The sequence below is a fragment of the Sebastes umbrosus genome, chromosome 12, assembly GCF_015220745.1.
Source record: "Sebastes umbrosus isolate fSebUmb1 chromosome 12, fSebUmb1.pri, whole genome shotgun sequence".
NCBI classification, from domain to species: domain Eukaryota; kingdom Metazoa; phylum Chordata; class Actinopteri; order Perciformes; family Sebastidae; genus Sebastes; species Sebastes umbrosus.
In genome coordinates, this window is record NC_051280.1 from 1,653,282 (window position 1) to 1,674,010 (window position 20,729).

Below are 20,729 nucleotides of genomic sequence, written 5' to 3' on the forward strand. Positions count from 1 at the left end.
ATCAAAACACTCAATCCATGGAGGAATACACAAAGCCCGTATTCAGAAACTGTGCGTTTGAAACAAGCCGTTAGGATTTCTGTCCATTTGTGATGTCACAAATCTACAATATTTAGACCATTTCACAGTTTTAAACGTAAACATACTAAATGTGTCTCAGTTATTTCCTGTTGCAGTGTATGTGAATGACATCAGCTGACAGGATGTAACATGGACCCAAGCTGTTTCCTAGCAATTCCGTTGCCATTTCCGTTGAAATGAGCTAAAACGTGTGTGTGTGTTTCAGGTACAGAGGGTGAATACAGGTACATTCAGACAGACAGGATGAGAAAAATAAAGTGTTTTTGAACATTAAAGCATTGTAAACATGTTCTAGTAGAAACCCAAATACAAGTATGAACCTGAAAATGAGCATGATATGTCCCCTTTAAGTCTCTCCAAACACAGGAATATTCTAGGTATCAGCAGTTATACCGCGCTGGGGGTTATGATGTTAGATCAGTGTGGGTGGCTGCTAGGTCATCATATTTGCAATAATCTCCCACAACAACTGAGAGGACCATGAGAGGAAAAACTCCTTCCTGTGTTGCTCTATTGTCCTGCTGTGACTTGCTTCCCAACACTTGACTCTTATGTGACCCGACACTTCATTACCTTACTGCCAGCTATTCGTTTGTCACTGATCTAGGGAACTGAAACTTATACTGCTGTTGCGACATGATAGATCACTACAACATGTAAATGGAGTGAGAGAAGAAGAGTAACACTGACCTGTGGTCCGATCATCATAATGTCCTTCATGGCCATAGATATCCTGTACTTATTGTGTCACTGTGTTCTGGTGTCAACTGTTTTCTGACTACTGTTCTCTGCCTGTTGTCACTAATAGATTCTGGGCCAGCAAAACCATGCCAGTCCAAGAGGGGATAATGCTCTCTCTCTCTCCCTCTCTCTCTCTTCCTGGTCCTCTCCCTGATTTTCAGAAACCCCTGGAAATTGTTTATTTACTGACATTATCTCTAAGAATAACATAAAGAATAATCCTAAGAGGACCATCTGCAGTGTTGACATATTAATCATCATATCGACCCGTCCATCAAGGCTGATTGACAAGCAGGTGCCATACTGAAATATACCATGTAATAGTAGGTGTTGAAGGACTATCTTGACCTGTTAAACATTGGAGTTAGCAGCTGGGTTCCTCAAAGATTCTGATATAGAGGCTTGGGAAGCCACAGGGACAGGATCAGGAACTATACAGACGTACCCTGACCCTCTTTTCTTACCCGTGTCTCAGTATGTTGTCTTGTTAGCAATGGCTTTTCTGTTTTGCAAGTAAGCAAAAATAAAATAAAATAATAGAGATTGTTTGCAAGGTTTGGCTCAGGGGAAAAATGCTGTAATAAAAAAAAAAACTTAAATTTCTCCGGATTTATTTAAAAGACATTGGAGGTGAATAGATAGAACCGGACAGCAGCAGGGAATGAAATAATCAGTTATAAACCTACATTTAACTTCAGTTTTTTATTTGTTTATGTCATTTCTTAATAAACCGATTTCATTGATTATCTTTTCACTTTTTCGTCTATTATTTGTATAATTTTGTCACATTTTGTCTTTAGTACACCTTTTTTTAATGAAACACCCAAATTCAAAGGATAAATTCTTATAATAACTCAAAAGTAGCAACACAACAACAAACAACAAGTTAGCCTATAATATATATCTTTTTGGTCTGCACATTTTTTTTTTCCAATTATCATATGTGAGAATGTGCCAATATATACCAATAGCCTATTCCTATACTTTGGCCTGTAAATGGAGCACGGCTTTATTATCGACTAAATGGCGTTGTTATGTGCTACAACTCACTGAAAGTTTAATGCAATGTTTTCCCAATATAATATGACAGCAGGTTCGTCAGGTTTCGGTAACACTTCATTTTACAGCTCCGCAAATGTCATGGTAATTAGGTGATAATTAGCAAGTAACCTATTTAATTACTGCCAAATTACCCCAATATTTACCTCAAAAGTTATCGAAAATTACTTTATAAACATAATAACTAATTATGTTCTTCTATTTCCCAATAGCTGATAATTTATTTAATATATTTAATAGTATAATAATACATTTAATGTATTAGCAAATAACTTCTTTGAAATTTCTTTAAAAACCTCCCTGAATCATGACACTAGCTACCAGGTTATTTGTGTAGACAATAAGTCACACAATGGTGAGATTTGTGCCTGATCAGAAGTGTCTTCTATGAGTTTTGGTTTTCCACCTCAATGAAGAGCAGCGCACAGCTGCTTCTCAAGCTGAGGGCCTATTTGAACCATTATAAGCTATTTTAGCATATAATGAACTTAATAATGTTTATAATAAAGTAATTTTCAATACATTCTGAGGTAAATATTGTGGTAATTTGGCAGCAATTTAAAAAAAAATGGCAAATAGGATACTTGCTAAGTATCACACTAAATACATGAAATTTGTAGATGTGTAAAATTAAGTATATATCACATGGAGTATCGCCCTGCCGGGAGGACTATATGCCAAAACCTGGCAAGAACATTGGGACTTAAGTGACACATGAGACATCTGTACAGTAATGCAGAAACATGTAGGAGCTGGTGGAATACGGAGCGGGAGCCAAGGGAAGAGATGGTCATTACCCGTCTGAGAATAGGACATACAGGATTAAACAAACACTCCATAGTAATAGGCAAGCACCCAACTGGACTATGCACACACTGTAATAAACCGGCAAAACAGTCAAGTATGTTCTTATAGAGTGCAACAAGTATGACGAAGAAAGAAGGGGAATTGCTATCAGGAGTAATGATGGAAATATTACAATGGGGGAATCTGCTAGGAAGACATCTAAGAAGGTATACACAATCTTCTAATTAATTACTTAATGGCAACAGAATAGTGAAAGATAATTTAATTATAGTAGTAGTATTATATAAAATTTATTTTGGTAAGTTAATATTTTGTTTTATTTTATTTTGTTTCATTTTATTATTTATATTAGTATTATTATTATTTTATTATTTCATTATTTTATTAATTTATTATTTTATTATTTATTTTTCTTATTATTGTTTTTTCCTGCCAATCTACTGATCCACATTCCAAGAAGAAGTAGTATCGCCTCCGGTGCAGCAGGTGGCAGTGGGCGCTATTGGCTGCACATTTTTATTACATGAAGAAGAAGAAGAAGGCAGGCCAGCAGGGCATAGCAGCTAGCAGCTAGCTATATTATTTACAAAGTAGAGCAGAGCTTTAATAGATGTTTCAAAGTAGTTCTGCTGGTGTCGTTCAGGTCCTGAGTTGTTGAACACCTTGTTGTTTCACCGTCAGCTCTCACTACGGATATACACACAGTAGACGCTGTGTTTAAATGAGCAGCTATGGACAACACGTTCAGTCAGTGGAAGAAGCAGAGGACTGAACAAGCGGGACCTCAAGTAAGAAGGGCAGCGTGGACGAGGACATCACACATGTAGTGTCTCTGCTCAACAGCTGTGAGGAATACTTTCACCACCAGCTCCTGCTCCGGTAGACTCATCCTCATCGACGGGGTGAGAGAGCTGATCTTGTGCAGCCTGTTGTGTCTGACAGTGACCTACTGTAGCTGCAGGGTCACCTTATATTCCTCTGTGCTTAAACAAGACCGTACAACTGTTTTAAAATGAATCAGTGGACTATTGAATATTACCACAGCATTTAGTCCACTGTAGCAACTTATAAACGTAATAAACTGCATATAATGTAATATAAGCCTCATAATGTAATAATCAGCTCATAAGGTAATAAAACCTGAGTGGCATAACGTAATAACTGTTTTGTGCTACAATGTAATAAGTTACTACATTATGAGAAGATTAACACATTATAAACTTAGAAAAAAAAAAGTTGAATAATGTAATTAAATTCGAGTGCATAATATAATATTTTTTTAAAAGAGTACCCTCCTTATGCTTCTTAAAGCAGAGGAACAGTGACACACGTGGAGTTGTTATTTAAAGCAACTGGACTTTTTCTGTTGGTCAGGAGGACATTTTCATCAGTCAGTTCCATATTGATGAAGCCTCTTGGATTGAGACTACAAGATAACCAGTGATCTGGACAAATATGAGAACCTTTACAGAGATGATGCTGAATTAATATACTGGTGATTCTTAGCATGGGAAATTGTTCCACACATAATTTTCCAGTTACTGTAATTTTTAGCTGATCCAAGCAGCAAACCATTTTAGCTAACAATCCTACAAAACTGTAGACAACCTCAAACTGGTCTCAATGCTGTCCCCTCAGACTGGTCCCAATACTGAACCTCAAGCTGGCCTCAATACTGTACCTCACGCTGGCCTCAATACCGTACCTCACGCTGGTCTCAATACTGTACCTCACGCTGGCCTCAATACTGTACCTCAAGCTGGCCTCAATACTGTACCTCACGCTGGCCTCAATACCGTACCATCACGCTGGTCTCAATACTGAACCTCAAGCTGGCCTCAATACTGTACCTCACGCTGGCCTCAATACTGTACCTCAAGCTGGCCTCAATACTGAACCTCACGCTGGCCTCAATGCCTGTACCTCACGAAAAAGTCCAGGTGCTAAAAGAGAGTACTCTTTTTTTTAATTATTATATTTTGTGCTGTAGTTTATTACATTATTCAACTTGTTTTTGCTAAGGTTTATAATGTAATGATGTTCTCATAATGTAATAACTTATTACATTATGAACAAAACTGTTATTACGTTATTGCGCTCAAGGTTTATTTCATTATGTGCTGATTATTACATTGTGAGGCTTTAATTACATTTAATCTTATGACGTTATGCGTAGTTATTACGTTATGAGTTGCTACAGTCCACCAACAGTTAGTCTGGTTATTTAATCCCTGTCTTGTGTTTTCCCTTCCAGGCTTCAGAGAGCAGCGATGTTCACAAACAGAATTGTGTTTGGCTGTTTGTCCGCACCAGAAATGCAAATCTGATGACCTGGTGAGAGTACGATGGAACTTCTGCACTACTGATAATTTCATGTAATAATATGGATTTCATAATTAACGAGAAGTCTGTATGGTGTTTGTTCTCAGATGTGTGGTCTTTCCAGGTCCGGAGGAGATGCAGTGTTTAGTTTGAGGCCCTTTGTCCTCCATGGTTCAGTGTAGTGCGGCTGGAGGCGCTCAACTGGGTGGTGAGAATCAACAGTTTGTGTGTCTGTCACAGTGTTGATTTACATAAATTGATAATGGACTTGTATTTATATAGCGCCTTTAGAGTCCTTTCAACCACTCAAAAACCTCCTTTATATTTACTATTATACTATTATATTAATAAACATACAGCGTAGCTCTAGCACTGCTGGTGGGAATGAAGGTCTAATCTGCTCTTTTACTGGTTCTTATAGAAGAGGCGATGACTCAATGCTGGCTGTAATTATTAAAATGCTACATTTGCCCCATTAATTGTATGAGCTGTTTAGTAAAATGAGAAAGTTTGCTCACGGCTGGTGGGCGTGCTTGGTATTTCCTCAACTGATCTCAACATGGCTGCCGGTCACAAACTTTCTCAATCATTTTACAGCTAAACAGTACACTACAAGATGATTCTGAAAACATCTGAGGAGAGAAATAGGCACTTAACGTAACAAGATATTGATTCATATTTGAATCAGCGCTGCCTAGGTTGATCGGAGTTCGCGACTAATTGACAGCTGCTCAGAGACGGTAAGGCTCCAGCTCAGCTCTGATTGGTTGTTTTCCTCCATTCTGTGAAATCTTGCAGATGCCATTAGGAGCACCGGAGTACACCAGAGGAAAATTATTATATTTGTCAGATTATCTGTCTCATGCACTACTGTCAGGATATAGTGACCGTTTTATAAAAATAACTTTTTTTAATCATATTTGCTAACCCACTAACAACCACTAACAGCTGGTTTCAGTGGGATGGTAAATGGTAAAAGGACTGTCTAGTCTCCGACCACTCAAAGTGCTTTACACTACATGTCCGCATTCATCCATTCACACACACATTCATACACTCAGGGTCTGAAATGAACTATTATCTAGCGGCGAGGTTGCAGATTGCAACCAACTAAAACTTCTCCCGTCTGCGAAGTGTGTAGGAGACTCTCGGTGGCCGACGCAAAAGCACGAAACCGTAGAAACATGGCGGCTCCGTGAAGAGGACCCGCTCCCTATGTATGATATAAACGGCTAACGAAAACAGAACGATTCTTATTTTCATGTAATTATACACTAAAGAACGTATAGTTATTAATATTCTTCTATCTTTTCTGTCGATAGGTCCCCCTAAATGCTACACACTGTTCCTTTAAATTCAAAAAGTTTGCAGTTCGGCAGTCAGTTGTCTGATCACAGATGTCAGATTGTCTTGAATGTACCAACAGTGAGTTTCTCTCCCTGCTTACATCTACCTTACCAGGTAGATGATATAGGAACTTCACTGTGATAGATGGATTGCCTATCTCAGTCAAGTCTTAACCAGTTTGTTTCTTAGTGTACTGACATGATGTGAAACTGGAAGGAGATCCAACTAAAACGTACGTTGTGCTCTGGGAAATGCATAATGAATTTGAAGTTAAAGCCTCAATCTGAGATGATGTACAGTTGAATTTACACTTCAGCGTCACAATCAACATTATCCTGAATTCCAGTTACCCACAGAATGCAGTAGAGTCCACATGGTCTGCATTTAAGTACAGAATACACACGCCATTACATGGACTGCACTTGGAACATGGACCATGTAAACTAAACACTTGAAACCGTAGATTTAGTCTTTTAAAGGAAGTGTTTTGGTTATATATAAGTTGTTCTGGGTTGTTTTAGATTTGACTTTGTCTCATTAGACCTTGTCATGGGGCCATTTTTTCAGCATGGTGCTATTATATTGTTTATTGAATAAACTGTCGCTCATTAACATGTGTTGTCTCTTCTCTAGCACTCGGCGGCCATCAACTCAGGCTTCAGGAACTCTGGTCTCACCGTCAGCAAGACAGGAAAAATCATCACGGTAGCCTGTGTGACATCAGTGACATTTCAACATTGGACAATCCGTGCAATAGAAACAGCCCTTTGCTTCGCTGCATGTACTGTGTAGAAGGAGTGAATGTATCGTTGTATCCTCCCTGTAGGCCGTCCGCAGCACCCACGGCCTGGAGGTTCCTCTCAGCCACGAAGGAAAGCTCCTGGTTGATCATGAGTACATCCACTTCCTAACTCAGATAGCCAATCAGAAGATGGAGGAGAACCTTAGACGGATCCACAGGTACAGTCTCCTATTTCAGTGATCGGTAAAACTAACAATAGCTGTTAAGGCTTTTAAATACTTGGGGGTGGGAGGGGCAAGTAAAAGACGTGAAAATGCAAAATACTCGCCTGCGAATATTTCACATCAATACTGATCATACCAACAGTGATGTGAATTTGCGACAGTTTGCAACACGGCAATAAATGGTAGGTAATTAAAATAAGGCTTGAATAGATTTGCGCAGGCAGAGGACCAACTAGCAGGATCCTACTGACCCAGATCAGAGTCTGGCAGTCTGCTGAGCTAAACTGTTGTATAGTCTAAACTACTGTCAGTTATTTTAATGAGTTTCCTTTTAGTAAAAGGCTCTGAGCGAATTTTCCTCTGTATATATCTAAGGCCTCCGTGTTTTTGTTTATAATCCTCAGAAGTACTATACTGTACGTATTGAATATATCCGTTCCGCTCAACGTGATTGGTTGATGCCTTTATTCGCGGTGCGAAAGCTCAGAAAAATCAAGTTCTTTCTAAAAAAAAAAATGACGTCGCCTTTTTACCATGTAATATTAACGCTCTGTGTGAAAGTACTCATAACAAAAACAACAGTTTGAAATAATATATTGACGTGAAAATTAGTCACAAGAAAAGCAGTTCGTAAAGGTATTTTGCCACTACTCTAATAAAAAACTTTTCACTAATTCTATACATCAGAATTCAATTCAAAAATGCTGCAGGGAGCTCTGATTTCTTTAATTATTCTTGGTCATCTCCAGGTTCTACCAGAATCTCCAGTCAGCCCTGCCTCCAGAGAAACTACAAATCCCAGATCCTCCCATCTCACAGGAAGCACAAGACACCAGACTGGAGACAGAAAAGGGGGGAAGAAGAAGACGAAGAAAAGGATGAGAAGAACAAAACAAGTGTGTACAAACGGAGGCGGAAGAGAGAACGACACCATTGGACTGACTGTTGCCATGGTGACGGGTCCGGCATTGTGCCGGAGCTAGGCGACTGTCTGGATCTATTCACATGAAGCAGCGGCTCTGCAGACATTCTGACATGCTCCTGTCATCGCTGACAGGATAATAGTGCAGATTATTTCGAGTTTTATTTCTGGGGGTTGGGGCCTGTATCGGGATCGCCATGGTAACCTACCTGCTCTGGAGCAGCTTCAAGTCAACAGACGAGTTTAATATGAGTAAACGGGTATACAGCTCTGTGCACCGCGTTGTGGCTCTCACTCAGTTATTCTTTCAACATCCTGAATGCACGATCTCAGACACAAGACTAGTCGTAGTCCTGTTAGTTGTGTGCCTTCTGTAAGCTTTAAGTGAAAGCTTGTGATGCCATGAAATAAGAGTGCACTGATGATACTGTGTGGAAGCTGTTTATTAATGCTATGTCTCAGTGTTACCACTGGAGGGCAGCAGTGCTTCTTGTATTAGAACTCCAACTACTAGGTTCTCAGTTTAGGCTATTTATTCTGTGTTTAGTCACATTCACTGGACTGAGTTGACCTTTTGTATAAATATGATGAATGAATGTAAAACAAGATTTATACCCTCCTGGTTGATTTTACAAAGGTCAAGGCCAAATGAGATCTGAAATCTGTCCGTCTCCAGGTTGGTAATCCAGCCTTGTAAATTTAAAGAAGTTGATCGTAGTAACATATCCACAGGGAGTTATCACCAACACTGCAGTTCCTCTCAGCTCCTTTAGTCTCTCTTAGCTAACCAGTTTGGTTTGTCGCTCCACTCACATCAACCTGGTTTCCAGCAGCAGCAGGCAGCTATTGTGAATACGCTCTGATAAACCCACTGTACTCCGCCTGCTCAGCAGTGACGTACACAGGCTTTTCGGAGGCAGGTGCTCAAACAAAACAAAAAAAGGGCACCCCTCATAGTTATTTATAGAAAATAAATTTACATACAGTAGCCATATTTTACCTACTTGCATATTTATTTCAATACCCATGCAGTCATGCAGATGTTTATTACTCAACAGTTGATGGATGCGATTTTGGCCCAGCAGAGTGATACAAATAAACATGACATAAACATCTTGTTGTTCACTTTCCAGATAAATTATGAATTGTGATGTAAAAATATCCCAATAAAAAAAGAAATAATAAAATAAAAATGTGCACATACTTTATAATTTTTTCGAAGCTTTTATTGAGTTTTTTTTCGAATAAACAAAAAGAAAAATATAATTTTGTTATTGTGGTTATATAAATGTAATTTATCATGTTGATATTATGTTAATACAGGTGCGTGTGCCTTGCTTTGTGTGCAACAAGCACAAGAGAAAAAAGTTTTTTTGACCGTAGTGAAAATGTTGTTTTTGGAAGGATAAACGCCAACAAATGGGGATTGAAGCAGAATATTTCATTGCGTACGGCACCAAGTGCCGGAGGGGGCACAAACAGCCCGGCGATAACACTGCTGTTTGCCACTGAGGTATCGCTGACATCGCGATAAAGACAGCTCAACTTTGGAGCGATATTTAGCCCCTTTCCTAGTAAGCTAGCATGACATGTTTGGTATCTCAGGATTGATACTGTATGGTACCATGGTACGTCCACTATCTAAAAATCTGGAACTCATTTTCAGAGGGTTAAAAGTAGTCCAAGAACTGATGGAGGAGAATAATTCTAATTTCAAGATCATGGTGATCAATGAGACAGGAAGAGTCTAATTCAAATATAACCTATGATTTTATTTTCACTTTCACATAGTTCAATGATGTTAGAAATAGGCCTACCAGTAGGCTGCAGTTTGGTTTATGGCTTATTCAAACAAGACAATGTTATTTAAAATATATATATCAGCTTACCTTGTTTTCAATGTGTTACTGTTACCAGTGCTTTCTGGTCAGATTTAATATTTTTTTTTTTATAAAAACCAAGATTTGCTCTTCAAAAAAGAAGTCTTGGAAAAAAAAGTGTATGTCTCACAATCAAGGTCAACATGGTAGCTATATTATAATCAGGTTAAGAGGTTATGTCAATCCTGTATGCACAATAATAACAGTGTTTAAGAACTTCCGGGCGCAAAAAAAATTGTCACACGTGCTTCCGGACACCAGCTGAAATCTTGCCTATAAGGCACCAGATCGGTCAGGGCCGGCTCTGAGGAGAGGAGAGGGAGAGATTAATTTCAAGATTCGGTGGTTGTATGAGCTCATAATTCATATTAAATATTTTGGCAGTAAAAACGCCATCAACGATACAGACTCACCTCTTCTCGCTGGTGTTTGATTAAGTTTATTTTCTGTTGTGCTGCTACTCTTTCACTGCGGTTATGTGCACATTATGTTTATAGTTTTTACTCTGTCCTTATTGTTGTTTGCTTTGTATTAATTTGTATTATGTACATGTTCAGCTCTTTGGTCAACTGTGGTTGTTTTTAAACGTGCTATATAAATACAATTTGACTTGACTAATGCAGCTTTAATAATGTACAACTAAAGGTCTAAACTTAATGCTTTTTTTATGCTACCATTTAAAAAAAAAAAAACGCTGATCCATCCTGTGAAGTCAGTGTAGAAACTCATACCGTCTGCCCTCCACTTCCTCTAATTCACCAGTTCTGCTCAGCACTGATGTGAGATTGTGTTCAGGCAGACTGCAAGCTGCTCTTTAGAGATTGTTCAGTGAGATGGAATGAATTCCCTGGTTCACTGCAGTCAAGAGGATTCAGGGGAATTCACAGGAGCGGAAAGACAAGGTTTCCCTTCACAAAAGACAAAGAAGGAACAACTATCTCTGTCTCTGAGGGGCAAACCATCATCATCATCATCTGCAGTATAGTCATCAGCATCATCATCTGCGGTTTGATATTTGCACTGGAGTATTCTTCAGATGGATTATACATCAGAACTGTTACAAAATTGGATTATGAAGCATTATGGTGGGTGACATTAAGCAGGAACGAGTACAACGGGATTATTCACCATGGTGACACAAATAGAAATTGGCAAATTTTGGAAGTTATAAATTGGATTCTTCATCGCCATGGTAACAGTATCCAGGACCGTGTACGACTAAATTCCTAATCGCCGTGGTAACAGTACCCAGGACCTTGTAAGACTCAATCCCTAATCGCCGTGGTAACGGTACCCAGGACCTTGTAAAATCAGATTGTTGGAGCCAAGTTCACCATGCTGTACTTCCAGGTGGTGATTCTGGCTGCTACAGTGATGCTGGTGTACTACTGTGAGTTCACTGACACTTTCAGTCCGGCACAGCAGGGCTTCATCTGCAGAGACCCGACTTTAACTAAACCAGATCCTGGACCTGAACAGGACAGCCGCGTGCAGCCGGTGATACTGTACTCTGTGGTGGGTGGACTGCCTGTCGTACTGGTAAGTCTGACTGATTTTAACACAATCAACTGAAGGAAACAGGTATGCTTCTTTAAAGAGAAACATGTGGGGCAATAAGTCCTTTTTTTAACATTACTTGGCCATGTTTTTATATTTCAGGTTTCACATTCACATCTCTGCCTGGTTTCTTTCATTAAAGATGAATTGAAATACCGTACAATACCAGTAATTTCCCGATGTGTCTGTTGATTCTGCACAATAAGATGGGTTACGCCTCCCTACAGCATTCAGAGATTGCTTGATGCCCTTTGAAATTAGTGTGGTAGCCAATCTCAGCAAGAGAAGAAAAGAGTGACAGTTAAAGCTGAAGTAGGCGAGATTGGAACAAATATGATTAAAATAAGTTATTTTTTGTAAAACGGTCACTATATCCTGACAGTAGTACATGAAACAGGTAACCTGAAAAAAATAATTGCCTCTGTGTCCGCCGGCATCTGCAAGATTTAACAGACCGGAGGAAAACAAGCAGTCAGAGCTGATCTGAGGTTCTGCTGTCCATCTGCTGTCTATGAGAGCCGGCTGTCAATCACTCGCAATCTCCGACCAAACGGTCAAACTAGGCAGTGCTGATGAAATATGAATCAGTATTCTGTTACTGTAATGCCTATTTCTCTCTTCAAATGTTTTCAGGAACATCTTGTAGTGTACTGTTTAGCTGTAAAATGAGAAAGTTTGCTCCAGCTGGTGGTCGGTGCTTGGTTTTTTAATTCAACTGATCTCAACATGGCGGCCGGGTCACAGCTGTCAGTGTGTCAGTGTGCTAACTTGACTATGACTTGCCCCAAACTGCATGTGATTATCATAAAGTGGGCATGTCTGTAAAGGGGACTCAGATGGGCATATCTTTTTTTTCATTCTGTTTCACAGATTTCAGGTGTGGAGCTTGTCATCTTCCTCCTTCACTACAACTCAAACAACCTATATGACCAGGAGAAGGTTGTTGTCATGGGTGACTGTTGCTATGTGAACCCTATGGTGCGCAGGACCTTCCGTTTCCTTGGTAATCTAATTACAAATATATTGCGCTAAAATAACAAAAACCTGTATTAATATTTAGCTGTTATTTTGTACTCATAATTTTGTGGTTTAATCAAACGTGCTTCATACTCATTTTCAGTCAGTGTCAGTCAGTAGTGATAGGAATCATCTGGCTGGTAGGCCTCCTGTGGTTTTCTCTACTGATGTAGGCAGTCCAGGTTGTATTTTATGGGTTAAAAAAGTGAATGTTGTTATACAATCCAAACTTATTCTGCGGCGAAGTGCAGCCAAACGAAAAGTTGGGAAGAGTTTGACCTTTAGTGGCAAAGTTTGGCCAGAGAGTACCCGCAGGCCAATCAGTAAACAGATCCTGTGACCTAGCCTGTTTGTGTTACAAAGAATTTCTCCACCAGAAAAGTTTAATTTTTGTGGCGAGCCACTTCGCCGCTGCGTGGTAACTTTGTGTTAGCGATGTTATTAATGCTGCTTTTTCAGCTAGCAAATTCATTCATACATACACATTTGTGCATGCTTGTCATGTTAACACTGTAGCATACATTATTACGTGATAGAGAGTACCGTGCCAACATGTTAGCATTACCTATGCTGATGAAGTGGTGTAATATACCCAAGTACATTTACTCAAATATTGTACAATTATTAATATGTTGTACTGCAAATTAAGATTTTACATGTAAAACATATGATGATTTTATGAAATATGATGCATTACAGTATATAAAATAGCTCAAATTAGCTCCACCTCGACCAACTACAACAGTCAAATCTTTCTTACTTTTACTTTTGATACTTAAAGTACATTTTGCTAATAATACTTATGTACTTTTACTTAAGTAACATTTTCAATGCAGAACCTTTACTTGCAATGTATTTTATATTGCAGTATCCTATTGCTTCTCTTACTTAAGTAAAGGATCTGAATCCTTCCTCCACTAAAGCTTGACTTACTACGGTATATGTGATTGTAACCTGATATGGCAACAGGCTGCTTTTAAATCTTTTGATTTGTACACAAATGTAAATCATCTTCTCCTCTGTGTATGTGTCTCTGTAGGTGTGTATGTCTTCGGTCTGTTTACGACAGACATCTTTGTCAACGCGGGTCAGCTGGTCACAGGATGTCTGGCTCCTCACTTCCTGTCTGTTTGCCAGCCCAATTACACCGCCCTCGGCTGCCTGGACACGGCAGACTTTGTCAGCCAATCGGACGCTTGTACTGGTGACCCTGATGACATCATGAGAGCCAGGAAGGCTTTCCCCTCCAAAGAGGCTGCGCTGAGTCTGTATACAGCTGTTTACCTGGCAGTGAGTGGCTCTGAGACTAGAACCATTATAAATGATCAACAAGCCTTACCTTACCTTATAACACTGGTTCTGAATAGTGTCACAGAAATAAAATAAGCGTCTTTCCAGATGTACGTCATGTCCTGTGTCGGCTCCAGAGGAGGCCGTCTGACCGGCCCCCTCCTCAGCCTCTCTTTGGTCAGTCTGGCCGTGCTAACAGGCATCAACAGAGTGGCCGAGTACCGCAACCACTGGAAGTGATGTCATTGCAGGACAGGCCATCGGGGGAGCTATTGCTGTCTTTCTGGTCAGTTATCATTCATAGTAGCGCATGTGCATAAATCTAATAACACTGAGACTTTTCAGTGGTTCTTTGTAGAGCTGTGTGCGGTCTGTTGACTGCACAGTTTAAGAGACATTATTACATGGCTGTGTTGAATACTCGATTCTGATTGGTGAATCACGGCGTTATGCAGTCTTTAATTTTCTGTATAACAGACCGTTGCTATGGGCGCAGCTCTGATGTCGGACTCTGGCGGGACCGTTTTTGGGTCAAAATATTGATTTCTTCAATAAGTAGCCATGTAATAAGTGTGATAATGTACAGCTAGCAGGTCATTGTTGTGAAAGAATCCCCTTCAGGGCGATGCTGGATGCTGTTTGGGGATTCTTCACAACAATGAACGTCTCGCTGTACATTATCCCTTACTTGTTACGCTTTGTAACGTTGTTACGCTTCCTTTATAACATTATGTAATGTAACAAGCGTAACAATGTTAAGTAATATGCGTAAAGTCAATGTTTACTTTTGGTTTCACATGTGAAACTAAAAGTTGACTTATTGACATTGACTTATTTTGTCACATCAGTCATTAGTCACGTGACTCGTCAGTATTATCAGTCCCATCTGTCCCATGAGTTGTTAGTCAGTGAAGGTAACGCCAACCACGACCGTTTCCTAACCCTACCTGAGAGGTTTTGGCGCCTAAACCTACCTTTCTGTGAAAACGGAAGTTTATTTTGAAAGGACACTATGCATGTAATGAGCGTATATTGACACGCCGTTCCTGATCCATCCAAGAGTAAGGGGTACCCAGTGTGTCGGTCTCCGGACGCCGAGGGGCGCTGACCAAGTGGCAGTATTTGAGGAGTTGGGAGTGAGAATGTGTTGAACAGTCATAAATGAGCACAGAAAATATTAGGATGACGGGCCCAGTAGTATGTGAGATTAGTCGCGGACAGACAGACAGACAGACAGACAGACAGTCAAATAAATTAAAAGTAATAGACACCAAGTCTTTCTGTAAGCTTTGCATTTCCCAATGAGATTGTCCTGTTCCTCACATCCTGTCACTTCCTTGAACTCTGATTACAGTGTTGATTTAAAATCTGTTACTTTCCCTCACATCCTTCACATTTTAAGGTAGTTTTTCAAACCAACCGGAGAATCTCAGAGCCTCTTTTCAGAGACTCAGACCACCACTCTGCCACATCATCATTATGTTACTGAGCTAAATATATTTAGGCTCTTTCCTTAATAGAAAACTGGTCTAATGGAGTAAAATGCTGCAGGACACACATACACACACTGCACACACATGTTGTTGTTGCTTGAATGAACTTGAAATTCCTTTTTTGTGTGACAAATCATGCACGACAGTCTTGGCGGATACAAGAAGCTGGGTCACAGAAACCAAGTAAAAAAAGCTCTGTCTCAGAACCTCAATATTAAAAGACCCCTAATACAGTTATTTGTGTTAGGCTTACTCTTTTGTTGGATTACTGCATTTGTCTACATATTTAGATTTACATATTTGATCCATTTGAGATAATTAAGTTGTATGTGTCTCTTCTTCCTTCTCTCTCTCTCTAGGTGGTGTTTGTGGTTCAGTCTTTTAAAAAGAGACCTGTAATTTCTCCGAGTCCCTCAGACGCAGGCACAGCTAACACCGATGAGGCTCCACCCCAAAGAAATCACACCATGGAGACAAGTGACGAATACGTTGTTACCCAGGTAGCTTACATATTAAAACTTTTACAAGTGTGGTTTTTTGTTTTCAGTGCACAATGTACCAATCTGTATATGAAAACCAATGTGTCAGGGATTTGCTTTTGACATGACATAAATTGAAAGCAGTGGTGATTTTAGACCTCTTTTAACGGGTGCTCAAGTACATCTAAATTTCATCTCTGCACCTCCAAAAAATACTAGAAAACCATTGGAATCCATTGGTACCAACCATGTTATGCTAGCTTGTTAGGAAGGAGGCCAAATAACGCTCCAAATTTAAGTTAAAATTTGTCAAGAGAAAACTGGCATGGTCATTTTCAAATGGGTCCCTTGACCTCTGACCTCCAGATGTGTGAATGTAAATGGATTCTATGTGTACCCACAAGTCTCCCCTTTACCGACATACCCACTTTATGATAATCACATGCAGTTTGGGGCAAAAACTATTTATGAGACATAATAGAGCATGGGAATGGCTTATCATATACTTCCATCATAATGTTCTAAGGGCCTTATACACTTTCGCAATTTATTTTAATTAATTCAAAATAAAATTAATCAATAAAATAAATTAAATTAATTAAATTAAATTATTTTTTTTATTAATTAATACCCCCCTAAAAAAGACAAAAATTGGTCTATTGTGGGTTTCAGAGGGCTAATTATGAGGCCTATTATTATTATTTTCTGAAATCATTTTTAGATTTTTGCAAATGTCTGTAAGAGACAGGGGACAAACAATTACAGGTTCAAGGGGCTTTATTTAAAAAGGTTTATATCCAGTTTTCTCTATAAAGTCATGATGTTACACACTGCGATAGAGTGGGCGGCGGCATGCATCTTTAACATTGGTAGTCCGCCAATAAAGCCAAAGGAGAAGAAGAAGAATTTCATGATAGCGCAGTCTAAAAACAAGGAAGTTGAAACATTAGCAAATAAAATTGTTGAATGTTCGGACAGAGAACGTTGGGTCAAATCGGTCGTTATGACCATAGATAAAGTTATAACGGGATAACATTACATGAGAAAAGTTGATCTACAGGAGAATAAATATTTGAAAGCAAGGCAGAATGACTGAGAGGCTACTGCATTATATTCCATTATATTTAGAATTGTCACCTGGTGCCTGAATTTAGTGTTTTCCTTACTTAAATAAAGACATTTGCACCATAACTTGAAGCAGAAAAGGCAGAAATGGTTGCATAAAAATTCACCAGAATGCAGGAAATTAAGTATTTGATGCTCAAAATTTCCTTAACTATTACACATGTCACATTCTCATTAGGGTCTGAGCCCCCTTAAAGGTCTGATCCTAGAACTAGCCCTGGTTGAAAGTACAAATACCAAAAGCAAAAAAACTTGTCACGTGTCACTTGTCACAGTGTCTTAACTGGAAACTTTCAACGGCTTTCAGGACAACTCAAATAATGAAGATCTCAGTATTCCTCAGTAATTTACAAATTCTATCGCAGTTTTTAATTTAAATCTTTTTTCTTTTCTGCTCCTATAGAGCCCAGGATCCGTCTCAGAAGTCACATGACTATGACCCCCCCGCTACATGACGAAGGGGAAATGGAAGTCACCTATTCTACGTCACACTTGGACCTTCATATTTTGAGATTGTAAATCTCCTTCATTTGAGATGCTTTTTGCAGCATTTGTAAATGAAGCAGTCATTACCACTTCAATCTTGAGTTGAAGGTCTTTGCACATCAAGTCCGTATCTTTCCTATGCATTTTTTTTTTAAATCCTCCATCCGATAAGAAGTCGTTACGCACAGAAACCTTGTACACTGAGTCCCATGCGTTTTATTATTGTATTTGTTTCAAAAATTCGCAATACAAGACAAAACTGAATTAATTACGTGGGTGTGATGGATAGCACTAGTCCAAAATGGGGCTAACGAATGAATGACATTAGCAAGAAGCTATTGTTTAGCTGCTTGGAGCACAATCACTGCTGTCTAATCTAATTTATACATCCTGTGTTTTGCGTTCCGTGCCTATCATCTCTGATTCAAAGCTGTTCTGCAACCATCTGCCACAATCAATCTTTAAATTCCACATCTCTATATTCTTTACTTTGTTTGTCGTGAAGTGCTTTTGTGCCGGGAGATGGAAGTGAATCGGTTAACTGATGCCATTTTTGGATGATGACGTTGGCATGTACGGTGGCTCTGAGTGGTCAAACAACTCTCAAAAGGCTTTTTGACGCAGAAAATCGATCCTGTTGCAAAAACTTTAATGACGGACGAAAAGTTTCGGAGTCGGTGCATAAACATGATTGACAAACGAGAGGTCGGATTTATTTTTAAACGCGCGACAATTTTGGACAAAAAATATGGACTTGGTGTGCAAAGGCCTTGATTTAATGGAATTGCTGCAAACAAACGGTCACTACATGCATCTGCTTTTGCATCGTGCGCTGCCAGTTGCTGGATATCTGCTTTATCCGCTGAAAGAGGTACACTTGTAAAAGTGTATAAGGTCTTAGAACGTTATGATAGAAGTATATGATGGTCATCCCAATGCTCTATTGTGTCACATAAATTGTTGCAGCAATTTTTGGGTTGATACCATTAGTTACACAGATTTGGTGCTAAATTTAAAAACATTGTACTACTCGAGAATTGATAAATATGATCAATAATTTCTTCTAAATACACATTAAGACACTAAGACCTTGAGGAACACCATAGAAAAAGCCATGTTGTGATTTGGTATCAAAAACTTTTGACATTTGGAGATTTCTGCAAGAATTGCATTTTTCGGCGATTGGATGGCGAGCACTTCTGTTGTGTAAACTGCTCAGAAACCCCCTTATGGTCAATATAGCTAGGAAAACCATTCATCCTCTGAATGCTCTAGGTCTCTAGTTTGATCCATCTGTCCTCTGAATGCTCTAGGTCTCTAGTTTGATCCATCCATCCTCTGAATGCTCTAGATCTCTAGTTTGATCCATCCGTCCTCTGAATGCTCTAGATCTCTAGTTTGATCCATCCATCCATCCTCTGAATGCTCTAGATCTCTAGTTTGATCCATCCATCCATCCTCTGAATGCTCTAGGTCTCTAGTTTGATCCATCCATCCATCCTCTGAATGCTCTAGGTCTCTAGTTTGATCCATCCATCCTCTGAATGCTCTAGGTCTCTAGTTTGATCTATACATCCTCTAAATGCTTTAGGTCTCTAGTTTGATCCATCCATCCTCTGAATGCTTTAGGTCTCTAGTTTGATCCATCCATCCTCTGAATGCTCTAGGTCTCTAGTTTGATCCATCCATCCTCTGAATGCTCTAGGTCTCTAGTCTGATCCATCCATCCTCTGAATGCTCTAGGTCTCTAGTTTGATCTATACATCCTCTAAATGCTTAGGTCTCTAGTTTGATCCATCCATCCTCTGAATGCTCTAGGTTTCTAGTTTGATCCATCCATCTTCTGAATGCTCTAGGTCTCTAGTCTGATCCATCCATCCTCTGAATGCTCTAGGTCTCTAGTTTGTGGCTGTAAAGTTTCATGAGGCTGTGATTATCCTAGAGGTCACCACAGGTCATTTTATACAGTGAGGTCAAGTTTAAAAAAAATAGTCTCACTACAATGGAATGTCTCCTATGGGGACTAACATCATCACACATGAATACAGTTGGGCTCATTGGATCCACAAGAGTCTCAGTTTTACAGTGATACCCAATTTATGTAATTCCAAGACTGTTTAGGGACCCCAGGATGCAGACATATTCAAAACCATTTTTAGAATAGGAGAAAATAACACATTTATACTGCATGTGATTATCATAAAGTGGGCATGTCTGTAAAGGGGAGACTCGTGGGTACCCATAGAACCCATTTTCATTCACATATCTTGAGGTCAGAGGTCAAGGGACCCACTTTGAAAATGACCATGCCAGTTTTTCCTCGCTAAAATTCAGCCTAACTTTGGAGCGTTATTTAGCCTCCTTCCTGACATGTTAGCATGACATGGTTGGTACAGATGTATTCCTTAGGATTTGATATGATATCTGTAGCTTCACTCTAGCCCTAAAACTGAACCTACTAGAGTCTCTCAAAGACAGTAAACTCAGTCGGCGTTGCCCCCGGCCCCGCGGGTCTCTTAGGGTTAATTATGATATATTGATGCTATAAGGTAAATGATGGTACATGTAGCACCTTTACCGAGGCAGAGGCAATAAACTACAGACATTTCAAACAAGATGACATTTAGTAAACGGTGGACCATGAATTCATATTATACATAGAATAGAATATAGTAGTAATCCATATGTTATAGGGTGTTTAATGGGGAAAACTGTGTGGAATAATGTAAGTACTTTCATGTTGGCTGTATCTGTGGTTAGTGGTCATAGTTTCCCTCCATCTGTCCAATAGCAAGACATGGCCTCCTCAAGCTATACATGTAGGCATTCATTGTTCCAACAAGTGAACACGTCCAGCATCTGCAAAATCTTTTAAAACCATACGGCCTCGCTGTCATGTCAAGATGGTAGATGGTTGCATAGGTTCCATACTGTATGTGTTGGTTATATATAGCTTATATAGCTTTTACAAGTTTTAACAAGTCGCAGAGTGCTAAACCGTGGTATACTGCCAGCCACCGTCTGACTTCCTGTTGGTCCTAAAGTAGTGTTATTATGGTATAAAGATGGCCTCTGAGCGAGTTGAACGGCAACTCAGTTGGTTGCAATCTGCAACCACACCACTGGGCGATGCCAAGTCCTGCACACTGTCCCTTTA

General features: G+C 39.5%; 1 protein-coding gene and 1 pseudogene across 1 annotated transcript; both read left to right on the forward strand.

The window, feature by feature from the left end:
• The first annotated feature begins 717 nt into the window (after positions 1 to 717).
• Positions 718 to 9,438, forward strand: tyw3 (tRNA-yW synthesizing protein 3 homolog (S. cerevisiae)). The gene is given in 10 exon segments (XM_037787812.1): positions 718 to 737; positions 3,466 to 3,544; positions 3,546 to 3,590; positions 4,943 to 4,991; positions 4,994 to 5,022; positions 5,118 to 5,186; positions 6,991 to 7,062; positions 7,184 to 7,317; positions 8,073 to 8,178; positions 8,180 to 9,438. Coding segments are annotated over 10 exon segments (756 nt in total). The 3' UTR covers positions 8,333 to 9,438.
• Positions 9,439 to 11,007: 1,569 nt separating this feature from the next.
• LOC119498023 lies at positions 11,008 to 18,945 on the forward strand (annotated as a pseudogene).
• The last annotated feature ends 1,784 nt before the right edge of the window (positions 18,946 to 20,729 follow it).